General features: G+C 40.3%; 1 protein-coding gene across 1 annotated transcript; it reads right to left on the bottom strand.

Annotated features, from left to right (window-relative positions):
• Positions 1 to 1,234: 1,234 nt before the first annotated feature.
• On the bottom strand, positions 1,235 to 3,880 carry LOC147636660 (uncharacterized). The gene has a single exon (XM_086800121.1). The coding sequence runs from the start codon at positions 3,842 to 3,844 to the stop codon at positions 2,303 to 2,305; it is 1,542 nt and encodes a 513-aa protein (XP_086656247.1). The 5' UTR covers positions 3,845 to 3,880; the 3' UTR covers positions 1,235 to 2,302.
• Positions 3,881 to 12,962: the final 9,082 nt, after the last annotated feature.

Genomic DNA, 12,962 nt, shown 5'->3' with positions numbered 1-12,962 from the left:
CTTGCTCTCGTGTGATCCCTAGCTAAAATTGGTCTCAGCTAAGATTAGGATGTAACATTATCTTCCCCTCAATTTCTTCATGAATCCCAAATGTAAGTCTAACCTTGAGTGATATCTTAAATCATAGCATCCACATAAGTTTCCTAACTCTTATGGAATTTCACTAGTGGATTATTACTATAAAATCTAAAACCTAACGATATTGGCCATTCCAACGATCAACTACCACAACTCCTTTCAATTGTATGTTTTTGCCAATATGGTATGCTATGGCTCATGATATGTTGTCAATTTTAATGCCAATGATGGGCTTGTCAACGTGCATAGTATGCCATATAAATATACAAGAGGTTGTCGACATGTGGCATGCTAACTTGGAAATAACATTCTGTTGACATTCTCATATAAAAAAACACGTCATTGGAAAAAAGCTCATGACAAAAGCTTGCCAAAAAAAAAAAAAAATTCCATTCTGACCCAACCCTCAGTTCTTGAAACAGCTGCAACCAATGTAAAAAACTCCAGGCACTCTCATTATTCAGGTTAGCTGGGTCTACTAAAAATCAGTTCCTAACATTGGAAGGTAAAGCTCACAGCTAGAGTTATTCCCATACTTGCTTGTACAAAAGAGCTGCATGCTGTTGTTACTACAAGCAGATTCATTGTCTGAAATTGCAATAAAGAACTGAGTAAATATTTCAACTACTACTATATCTCACACCATATATCTTACATGTGTTAACAAACCAAACCAGCAGTTGCCATACTATCCTATTAGCCACATGTATGAGGCCCACCTACACTATAGCTCCTTATTTGTAAATTCACAGCTATGCTACCCATCAGTAAATAATCAAAGTTACCAACCAACTCGACAGAACTAACATGCACGAGACCCCATTGAAATCTACAAGCATTTAACACCAACTGAGTCCTGTTTTGCAATACCAAAAATTCAAGGGCAGATTTGTAGCCAAAAGATAAAACCAGCAAAAAGGGTAGAACACTGATGAGACTTACGCACCAATTCACTAATTGCAAAAAGGACAATACCCGCACTCCCAGCACAAAAGATGACTCAAGGAAGAGGCCTACATGGATGAGAGGAGCTGGGAATAAAGTTTACAAACTAAAGAAATCTCTCTAATGTCCTACACAAAACTAGTGCTTTTATCAAGATACAAGTCCAAGACAATTTGCTTTATGTAGACAAATTAATAGTGGCTAGACATAGTCAGAACAAAGTAAAATCAGCTCTATTATATAGACTCCAAAATGGCAGATTTGTTGGCATTTAAGTATGGCAGCCAAAGGAGGACACTATCACGAGTCAATTAGAATGTCCACTCTTTGACCTTTGGAGAACCCTGTCATTTATCATACCATTTAACCTTAAGAGTGACATTCTACAACTTACTTGAGTCGAGAACCTTCTCTTTCTCTCTCTCATCAAGACCATTGGTCCAGAAAAGAGACTGCATACCTCCTTTAAGAACTAAAGTCCATGTGTCCTATATCTGCAACCAGTTCTCTATCCATCCAGTAGGTGGTGAAAGTCCATGTGTCCTATCTGCAACCAGTTGTCAATAGCAACCAAAGTCTGCTGCAAAACTGTCTCATGCTAGCGGCCACAGCCTCTTGCTAGCTATTATTGGTATCAAAGCATACATATTTCTCTCCCTCTTTGTTCATATCTGCAGTAGGCATTGCACTCTGGTTCACAATCAATCAGATCTAGACACTTGTTTTGTTGACCTTCAATAAAGACTATGTTCTGTATACCATCAAGTGGCTCTCTAACTCGGCCTATCGAATGGGACAACCAACTAAGAGCATACATATAGCATTAACATCTCCTGTAGAAAGCCTTGTGCCCTTCGATGCAAAGGTGCTCTGTCTGCAGCTTCTCCTAATTCCTTTTTTCCCTCTTTCTGCAAAGCGTTTGATAGTGACTGTTGAAAAATTGTACACCAGAGGCTGTAGACTCCATAACACTTCACTTATGTTTGGACCCCATAAGCTAGCAAAAATGAAGTACATCTGACCAAGCCAGCAGCATTTCTCTTCCAGGCCACATGAACATAGATAGCCATGCCTCCCCAAGACTAGAGTGGGCAAAAAGGCAACCATGTCTGTGGGCAAAAAGTTTGAAGCTAGCTTGCTGCACAGGTTATCACAGTAACTATGTTCCTCTTGAACGAATGAATGATGTTCCCATAAATTGTTAAAATCCATTTTGGTCATCAGTCGAACAAGGATTGGCAAGGTGAAAATTCTGCACAAGGCCTTCACGTACCAAATACTACTCATCATCTGAGATGTGTTCATCAGAGCTTATGTCAATTTCTTGGTCTACAAAACTTTCATTTTCATGACCTGAATTAGTGTTCTCGAAGAATACCCCTTCAAAGATGTCTATCTGATCCTCGCAAGCTCGTCTCCTTGCATCCAGTATATCCTGGCACTCTTTCACATCATTGTTTCTGCCTGCCTGTTTCAATCTGTAAAGCAGTGCATCATGTGCTGCAGCATCACCAGTGCCACCTTTGTCCATTGTTATTTTGAACACTTCCTTCGCTTCTGCAAGCCTGCCTGACCTGCAGAGCCCTTCAACCAGGGCACGGTAGGATTTCACACTTGGAAGGCAAAATTGCACTAGGATGTTCCAGGATTCAAACGCCTTTTCGACTTCTTCACACTTAGACAAACCATACATCAAAATATTATAGCTAGACACATAAGGAGCAAATCCTCTGTCCATGAGCTTGTCCAAGAGCTTGAAAATATTACCCAGCCTACCTTCCTTGAAAAGGAGGATCAACACCATTTCAAAGACATTAGGGTTTGGAAGAAAGCCTTTCTTGAGCATGTCATTGACCAGCACAAGCGCATTTTGTAGTTTCCTTTCTCGGCAAAGCCCTTTAGCCAAGATATTGCATACAGAAGCACTTGCATCAACGCCTCTTTCTGCTATTAGCTTCACTAGTTTCTCTGCATATTTCACACAGTTGTTGCGGCAAAGACCCTCTAACATCTCATGATAGATGGTAACATCTGGACTGCATCGGTGCTCATGCATGTCGTGCAGGATCACATATAGAAGATAGGCTTTCTTGGCCTTGCACATGGAATCAATGAGGTAACCAAAAGTGCGTAGGTCTGGAGGGAAGCCACCCTTCAGCATCTGTCGGAAAGCTTTGAGGGCTTCGTCGAACTGTCCGGCCACGCAGTAGCCACGGACACGGAGGGCGTAAGTGGAGGAGTTTGAGCGAACTCCACTCTCGACCATATGCTTGTAGAGCTCTCGGATGTTCTTAAGGCGGTTGCTTTGCACCAGAGCGTAGAGCAGAGAGTTGAAGTGGGACACATCTGGGGCGAAGCCAGAGCTTCTCATTCGTCCGAGGGTGGCCATTGCCACATCCGGCATGTGAGCCCAACCATAGCCTTTGATGAGGAGGTTGTATTTCTCCGGAGCGTTTAGGTCAGAGGGGTTCTCCAGAACATGGAGGAAGGATTCAAAAAGGTGGTTGTACTGCCAGAGTTCTATCACCTCGCTTCGGACGAGCGCGTTGTGCCTGTAGCTGGGCTGCCGGGCCGCCCAGATGTAGACCCGGAGGGCCCGCACGGGGTCCTCGCGGAGAGCCCTAATGAGCTCGTAAACGTGGTCCGTGGAGAGCACGATGCTGCCCAGCGCTCCTCCACGCGAGTTGGGATCCCAGTCCGGCCGACTCACCACCCTCCCCAAGGCCTTCACCTGCTCCACCAACTCCTTGCGGCTGCGGGTGTCCGAGGCGATATGCGACAGCATCTCCGACAGAGACGATAACCCCCGCGGGTAGAGCATCGCGACGACAGAGGATGGAAAATCCCGAAATTTTAAGTTTTTACATGGTTTCAATTTTGCATAAAAATTCACAAAATGGGCATCAACGGCCCTGGTTGTTGACTTGAAGTAAAGTAAATACTGGGTTGCATAGGCCAACCTACACTTACACCCACAAAGGCATTGTTGATTCAAGCATAAAAGCATGCTAGGGGCATTCACCACATTGGAAATAATCCCCTTCCTTGGAAATAGAGTTTTTTGTGATGCTCGCGAACCATGAAAGAGGAAATCCTTCTTTTGGAAGAGAATGAATGGGGCACAATTCGTGCCACATCGGTTGGGATGAACCCAAGTCCTTAGGGTTCCATGAAATGGAAGCTCATCACACCCTTGCCTACAACTTCTATCTTAGAATACCCACCCAAGGAGACCTTGTTGTTATTAATACCTATGAAGAAGATAAGGTGAGCAAACTTGATCAATTAAAAGCCTCTTTGCCTGGACATTCGGTAGCCTCATCTTCAACTAGCCCCTTGAATATCTAGCCTCACCTATATAGAACCTCTAAACCACCACCGTCTAACTCCCCATTCTTATCCTGAGAGAGTGAATAGTACTCAAATAGACCATTATGAAACTGTTTACCCCAAGATCTTGCCATTGTGCAGTGATGGGTGCCAACGATACATGCTCAAGGGTACAATAAAGGCAACCACACCATCTAGATCCCTAAAAGATCCAAGGAAGATCCTCAACCCAAAACATGATGGGTAAGTGAAGAGCTACTACAAGTGCAAGGATACTATAAAGGAAACACCAAGATATGGCTACGTAAGTCAACAACTCAACCTTGTCGCCCAAGAAAAGGGAAACATGAAGGTAAAGCTACACCAAAGAGATGGTGGGTGTTGGGTGTTAGAGGCGTTACTAGAAGCACATGATTACTATGCAAGAAACACAAAGATTTGTTTGCCAAAGTGAGCCTCTCTTGCCTATTGCATCAAACCCAAAGACTACAACTCTGATTGTAGTGGCAAAGGCGGCACAAAGAACCAAAGACATCCACACCACCTCCCAAATTCTTAGTCAAAAGGTAAGGAGAAGGTGGAGCCCAACCAATCAACAAGGAGCTACAACAATGTAGAGAATATTCCCTCTACTTCCACCCACTTTATTGAAGAGCTAAGCACCATCTCCCCAAGTCTTAGTTAGAGGTAAAGAGTAGGTGGAGGCCAACGAATCAAGGAGCTACAACAATGTACAGGATATTCTCTCTACTTCCACCCACTTCATTGGAGAAAGCTAAGCACACTCTAAGAGGTCTATAAAGCACAAGAAGTGTAATGTCAAGATTGCCCCAAGAGTGCTAGGCCACAAGTAGCCAATGTTCACACCCATTGCTATTATTAAGTCTATAACAAAATATTCTTAACTCTACTTACCAACACTTACGCCAACACTCTTAAGGGTTCCACAAATCCCAAGTTTTCTCATAGGTACTATGGTCCAACTCAAAAGGGTTGGTGATTTGGCCTACAAGCTTAACCTCCCTTCTTCTACAAAAATCCATAATGTTTTACATGCATCTAATCTCAAGAAGTATGTGGTTTCTGTACCTCAAGAAGCAGAAGAGCTTCCACCTATGGATGAAGAGGGAGAAATCATTTATAAGCTGGGGGGGAAGAAGGACAAGAGAATTGAGGAATAGAAGCATAGAGGAGTTCCTCATCAAATGGAAGCATTTACCCTTGAATGAAGCTACAACTTTCCTATGTGCAACAAGGTCTATCTATGGAGGATATTTCTTGACCATGTGGCATGATTTCCATGGACTTTTTACCTCTTATGTGGGGAGACATACATTCTGTAATTTTCTCAACAGATTGTGCAGAGGCAATTTATGAGTCTTTTCTCTAACTTAATGGATATTTCAATGGCTATTATGATGAAGACTTATGGTGTGGGGTTATTTTGAAATTGATTATAACTCATTTGCAGTCCATTTAAAGGCATTTTCATGAAGGAATTGTAAGGGCTTTCAACTATGACATGGATGTCATGAAAGTTCCTACATGTGGATTGATGGTTATTTTTCATTGTATAGTCAAAGCTTATGGGCTGAAGTTTTATGGGCTGAAGTCAACTATTTCTTTGGAGGCTTTACCATATGAAAGATTAAAGACATTTCTTTTCTCATACTTAGAGGGTCTAGTTCTACATCGACTATGTTATCAACATGGCTACTTTTGGAGATCTTTCCATCTATTTTTATGGTCTTATCGATATGATGGAACCTTCACTTCTCATTGATGTACAATTGTACATATGATAGATTTTGAGGAAAGAATCTATGGGAAGGGATGGTTTGTAATAAAGAAGCAACTTCATTAATTAGATTTAGAGATTATGGTCATGGACTCAAGTATAAAAGGGGTCTCATGGCTTATGGCTATCTTTGGACATTTTATCTTTTGGAAAATCTTAGAGACTTTGGCTTTCATACATTGGGCTTATGGAAGGCTATTTCCATCCTCTTGGAAATCACTTAGGCATCATGGTTGTGTATCTGATTATCTCCTTTACTACAAGCTTGGAGCCTTTGGCGGCAGCAGCTGGTTCATACATTGGGTATGTGATTATCTCCTTTACTACATACAAGCTTGGAGCCTTTGGCGGCTGGTTCATACATTGGGCTTATGGAAGGCTATTTCCATCCTCTTGGTGAGAGGCTAAATCACTTAGGCATTGTGGAAGTTGTATGTGATTATCTCCTCTACTACATACAAGCTTTCATGGTGATTTCTCATATCTTAGCTTTCAAGTTTGCATTAGTGATTTCTCACTACACTAGTGCCTCCATGTGCACTCTTACATAATCTCATGTAACATGTTACTAGAGATGTAATCAGAGAGTAATAAGAGAACGTGTGGTAGCTAACTTTGAATGGAGATTTTTGCTTATTCTAGATGGTGAAATGTATGACTCTATCATAGACTTTAGCTAAATTCTCCTTACTAAGCTACAATTATGGTCCTCCTCATATGGAAGAAGGAATATGGATTTCCTCTTGGTTGAGGATCCCTTAGGAATATGGATTTCCTCTTGGTTGAGGATCCCTTAGGTGTGTCTTTCGGTGATTTGGGGACCCCTTTTCCTTTATGGAAGAGGGCATGGTACCTATTGGTAGAGAGAGAGAGAGTATGAGTATGTTTATAAAGAGAGGATGCAAGTAGGAGACATGGTGTGAAAATATAGTATCAATCAATGCAATGCTCTTGTTTGACTACCCTTTGTATAGACATGTACACTGAGGCATGCAAGTTCAATATCTAGGTCATCATCCTCAAGAAATGAGAGTGAAGCCATGTTTACATGTAGCGTTCCCTCTTGGAGTCTTTGTTTTGTTTTGGCTTCTCTAGCCTTGGCTTCCTCTTGAGCCTATCTAATTTTTTCTTTTTCTAGCTCTTTCTTTGGTTTTAAAAGATGCTCTTGTGCGAGGATTTCTCGGGTCAGGGGTCCATAATATTTTTTCAACTTGCTTTCGTTGATATACCCTTCCATTTCTACCCCATCAATAGTTTCAATTTGAGAGAGAAGGTGTTGCTGAAGGTTGGAGGAGTGATAGAAGTTTCTAGCACAAAACTATAAGAGTTTAGTTCCCAGATCTTACAATTTAGCTAGGAGCCAAAGAAACATGTGAAAATGACATGGGAAGGCCCTTTTTATAGGCTTCGCAAGAATTGCTAGGGAATGATGTGGGATTTTGATAGGCGTCATGCGTAATTTTGAGATGAGTCACATGGCAATTGGCGAGTCATGTGTAATTTGAGATGAATCACATGGCAATTGGTGAGAAAAACTGTACTGGACATTATATTAAGACTATCCTATTATCAAGAAATAACACATGATTTGTAAGGAATCATGTGTAATTTGAGTAGAGTTATGTACACTGATGGTGACAAAGGAATCGTATGAGATTTGAAGAAAATCATGCAAGACTTGTGTTGTGGTGGATGGAGGAATCACGCATTATTATTTTAGGATATCCCACCTGATTGTGGTTGGAGGAATCCGACGTAATTTGATGAAGAATTATGTGTGATTTGAGAGGAATGATGTGATAGTAGAATCTAGAATTACATGCGATAATTTCAAAAATCCCACTCTATTTGAGTAAAATTCCATGTGAATCACACGTGATTCCATAGATTTATGTGATATGGAAGTCATAGAGTGATGACAACAACCAATCACACCCCGTTATGACATCAATAAGACCCATGTCCAATACCACTAGTTCACATTCCCAAGTGTATGAAGAGGATAAAACCACCTTGGTAAAAGGGCATGCCATCCTAGTTTCCTCTTTTTCTCCATTGGCCACTTGTAATTGGTAGCTCCATTGGAGTGAGCTTGAAAGAGTTAAGAGATTTGGAATTGATAGAGTTATGAGTGCTCCCCAAATCCAGTAGAATGTGAGTAGCTCTCCCATTGATGGATCCCACCAATCTTAGGGTACTTAGGCCCTTGTAACCTGCCCTTAGCTCTTAAGGTATAGAGCATACACATGCTGAAAATTAAGAAATTTTAGACTTTTGGGAGGTCATGTTGACCACAATGTATCCATCATCCTCACCCACTGGGATCAAATGGAAATTCATCATCCACTTTTATGAATACTAGTCCTCTTATGACTCTTCATCTTGCATATCCTCATGATAATCCTCAAACTCTTCATTCTCATAAAAATCATGGGCTTCCTCTCCTTCATCCATGAGAATCATAGTGGCCACACCTTTTCTTAGTTTTGCATATATACCCAAGTTACCACCTCTCTTTCTACTTAAAACATAATCCCTTACTTCTTCACTCTTTACGTTTTGGATCATCCATTCTTTGAGTCTTGTTGAAGGTTTGCGAAGGCTTTTGTTGAAATTATTCCCCTTCTTATTTTTTTAGCATCGAAATGAATAGTCTTGGGGTAGGAATGGAAGATGGTGGTGTAGGAAGACAAATTCTACTCATGTTAGAAGAAGTAATAGTGTCTTATGTGAGTCCTTCATAAGTGAAATAGGCTAAATTTCCTATATTTAGGCTCATAAAGCTCCTCCAATCTCATAGCCGGAGATATAGTAGTAGTGGTAATTGCATTTCTCTCAATGAGCTTTGCAATGCTAGGACCCAAGCCAAGGAAGTGCTTTCCCTCTTGGAATGCATGCTTCTTCATGTTTTGTAGGAGTACATTTGCAAGATTGGTCACTACTACATTGTACAATGTTAATTTTCCCTTAAATCCTTTGCCAGCTAGCTATCTAACATGCTTTGACTCTACTAGGTTAGTTCATGGCAAGACATCCAAGGATTTCTCATCAAACTCGTAGAGGTGAAAGAATAACAAGTGCTCTTAAATCCTTTGCCTAGCATGCTTTCAATATACTAGGTTAGTTCATGGCAGAACATCCATGGATTTCTTGCCAACCTTGTACAGGCGAAACAAAAAAACAAGTGTCCTTAAATCCTTTGCCATCTAGCATGTTTTGCTTTGCTAGGTTAGTTCATGGTGGCAAGACATCAAAGTATTTCTCACCAAACTCGTAGAGGTTAAACAAAAAGCAAGTGCTTTAATGCATTGATCGTTGAATGTATTTCTCACCAAACTCGTAGAGGTTAAACAAAAAAGCAAGTGCTTTAATGCATTAATCGTTGAATGTCACTGACTAGATTAAAAATTGAAAGTTGCTTACCCTAACTAGGCAATGCCTCTAATGAGGAAATCTCACATTCCAACCAATTCAATCAACAATCTATGGTAGCAATATTTCCACTAGAAACCTTGCCATTACCCCACCGTGCTCTTGTATACCTGTATTGTGTTAGCGTAGTTGATACATGATGCCATCTTCATATAATCTTGTGCCGATCTTGAAAAGCCTTGACAACATACTACATTGTGTGTATATGTAGTCTTTGCTCCTAATGAAAGAGGCATGAACATTCCCAACCCTCCATCATGTTTTCAGAACCATTAGTATACATAGTTCATAGTACCCTCCAATTAGTACCTCCAATTAGTAGCTGCCTTGTCAGCTCTATGAAGCCAAACAAATCATGCATTGGAAATTGCCTTGAACTCTCTGCACACGATCAAAGTAAACCCATGCCTTCTTCAAATCTCCATTGTCAGTTTGACACATATGGTTGACCAAATCCACTTAGAAACAAGCCCGGTTGTTAATATCTAAAAAACATAACATTGTTGAAAGAACTCATAGGCGTATTACTTCTTTAACTCCAGTATACTTGACTGTGGTCCCACCTTGCTTTGACATCTTGACCATTCTCTTGAACCTATCAAGGGAATCCAACCAAGCTAAAAATTTGAAGGTACATGAAGTACAAGTGCTTACATGTTACAAATGCACGTCCCCTAGTTGCCCTAATGTGAGAGCCTTGGCAAGTGCAACTAGGTGTTCTACAATAGTGACATCGTATCTTTCACCTCTAATAGCAAAATTAATTATCTCCGTTACAAAGATATCATGCTCCAGTATCTTAATAGTTGTCTCATTGGAGTATTTGTTATTATTGTGCAATTTTCCATGTGTGGTCTACGCTAGTAGAACCACATGAACTGCCTCCATTGTCCACCATTCCATCCTTGCAAGCCATAGAAGCTCAGTGCTGGAACTCCTTTGCTCAACTACTTGATAGGTTCTTGCACTTACACATTCCCCCCCCAACCTTGCTTGGCATGCAACCTTAATTGTTAGTACATGTGCGTTGGATTATCCACATGGTACCATGAATCTCAACCTCTTTGACTCTTCAGTTTCCTTGGTCCAAGTTAATAGGTTGATTTGCCTCGTCACATTACCTTGACAATTGAGTAGCAGATGTGACCATAAACAATTCAGAGTGATTCTCTATCCCATACTCTGGTCAATGAGAGCTATTATCATCTTCTATTGTGACGGTGTTTTCATTGTATTATCTTGTTGTCCACTACATTAGGAAAATGATGCATTTGTGTTCTTGCAATTGTTTCTTTGACCAATTTACTTATGTTGGCTGTTGAATTGGGAGATACAGTAGCAGTGATGATCATATTTCTCTCATTAAGTTTTTCAATGCTAGGATTCAAGCCAAGGAGGTGCTTTCCCTCTTAGAATGCATGCTTCTTTGTGCTCTGTAGGAGTACATTTGTAAGACTAGTTACTGTTGTTGCATTATACAAGGTTAACGTGCCCTTAAATACTTTGCCAGCGCTACAAGGTTAGTTCATAGCAAGACATCCGAGGATTTCTCATCAAACTCCTATCGATAAAACAAAAAAAAAGGTGCTTTAATGCATTGATCATTGAATGTCGCTGACTAGTTTAAAAATAGAAAGTTGCTTATCCCACTTAGGTGATGCCTCCAATGAGGAAATCTCACATTCCACCAACTCAACCAGTAATCCATGGTAGCAATATTTCCATTGGTAAGCTTGCCATTACTTTACCATGCTCTTATATACCTGTATTGTGTCAGTGCAATTGATACATGATACCATCTTTACATAGTCTTATGTTGATTTTGAAAAGCATCGACAATATACTAGATTGTTTATACGTGTATACTCTGGTCCCAATGAAAGAGGCATGAGCATTCCCTACCCTCCATCCTGTTGTTGAAACCATTGGTGTACATAGTTTGTACTACCCTCCAATTCGCACATATCTCGTTAAGCTATGAAGTGGAAGAAATCTAGCACAAGAAATGCCTTTCTCTCCACCACCTCATTTAACATTCTCCAGAATCAAACTTGTGCAGTCATATCCCTCTCCTTCATTTTGCATGTTACTAATGTCATGAGCTCCTACACAATGCATCTCCAAATAGTACTAGTGTTTTCTTAATGTAAATATTGGCACTTGTATTAATCTCTTATGCCTCCACTTGAGATCATACACGTGAGTGTAAATATAGTGGTCTAGCCTTGAACTCTCTGCACATGATCAAAGAAAACCTATGTCTTCTTCAAATCTTCATTGTGAGTTTGATGCACACGGTTGACCAAATCCACTTTAGAAGCAGGCCTAGTTGTTAACATCTGAAAAACATAACATCATTTGTGTTCCTCAGCTACTTGTCATGGAAAATGGATACCATGAAAGAACTCATAGGTGCATTACTTCTTTAAATCTAGTATACTTGACTTTGGTCCTTGTGCATGCCCACCTTGCTTTGGTCCTTGTGCATGCCCACCTTGCTTTGATGTTTTGACCATTCTCTTGAACCTGTCGAGAAAAATTTAGGTGCTAAATTGCAACACTAAAGGAAAAGTATACTCCCCTTAGATATGTTGTAAAAAACATTGTGTAATCTCTTTGTTTGATCAAGCGAATGGTTGGACGCATCTACGAGTAGATTAAACAACTCCCTTTGTCTAATTTCCTTATTTACTTCATTATTTGTTCTAACCATGGCACACAATGGCAAGCTGCTTTGCAATACACATTTGAATCTTTCATGGGCCAAAGGAAGATATGTCAAAATTTGCTTCTTCAAGTTACTCAGTTTTCTCGATGGCTTCCCGTGATGCGTCTCTCTAAACCTCATGGTTGTGAGATGCCTAATGTATTAGCACCCGTGTTGAATGTATATATCCCAACATATAATAGTGTACACAAGCCTTGCAATGTGCTATACAAACAAGAGGTGTCTTACAATAAAAACACCATAAGAAATCATAGCCTTCACTTGAAATCCCTATGCTATAAATTGCCTGTAAAACAAGACAATATGGTAAGAAATCAAATAAATATTGAAATGATTTGCTAGTTCACTTATGTTCACATATTGCATCATGACAAACAACCTTATTGTGTAGTTATTGTAAAACTTCTGCAAATAGTATTGTAATAAAGTAGGAACTTTATTCAATAGGGTTAATAATGGGACAAGTCCATGTATAAAAGAGGGGACTTGGACCATGGTTGTAACTTTTGATGATCATTTTTTAGAAATGGAAACTTATGTTTCTTGGAGCTCATGGCTTCTCTCTTGGCTTGTGGAAGGCTATTTCCATTCTCTTGGTGAGAGACTAAACACACTTAGGCATCATGTTTACATGGTGATTGCTCATATTTT

The sequence above is a fragment of the Cibotium barometz genome, chromosome 7, assembly GCF_041138505.1.
Source record: "Cibotium barometz isolate CiBa-2024 chromosome 7, ASM4113850v1, whole genome shotgun sequence".
NCBI classification, from domain to species: Eukaryota; Viridiplantae; Streptophyta; class Polypodiopsida; order Cyatheales; family Cibotiaceae; genus Cibotium; species Cibotium barometz.
This window is presented reverse-complemented; position numbering and strand designations above follow the sequence as displayed.

What these genes read in the sequence shown, in the direction of transcription:
- LOC147636660 (XM_086800121.1), bottom strand. Translation starts at nt 3,844, where the DNA reads ATGCTCTACCCGCGGGGGTTATCGTCTCTGTCGGAGATGCTGTCGCAT.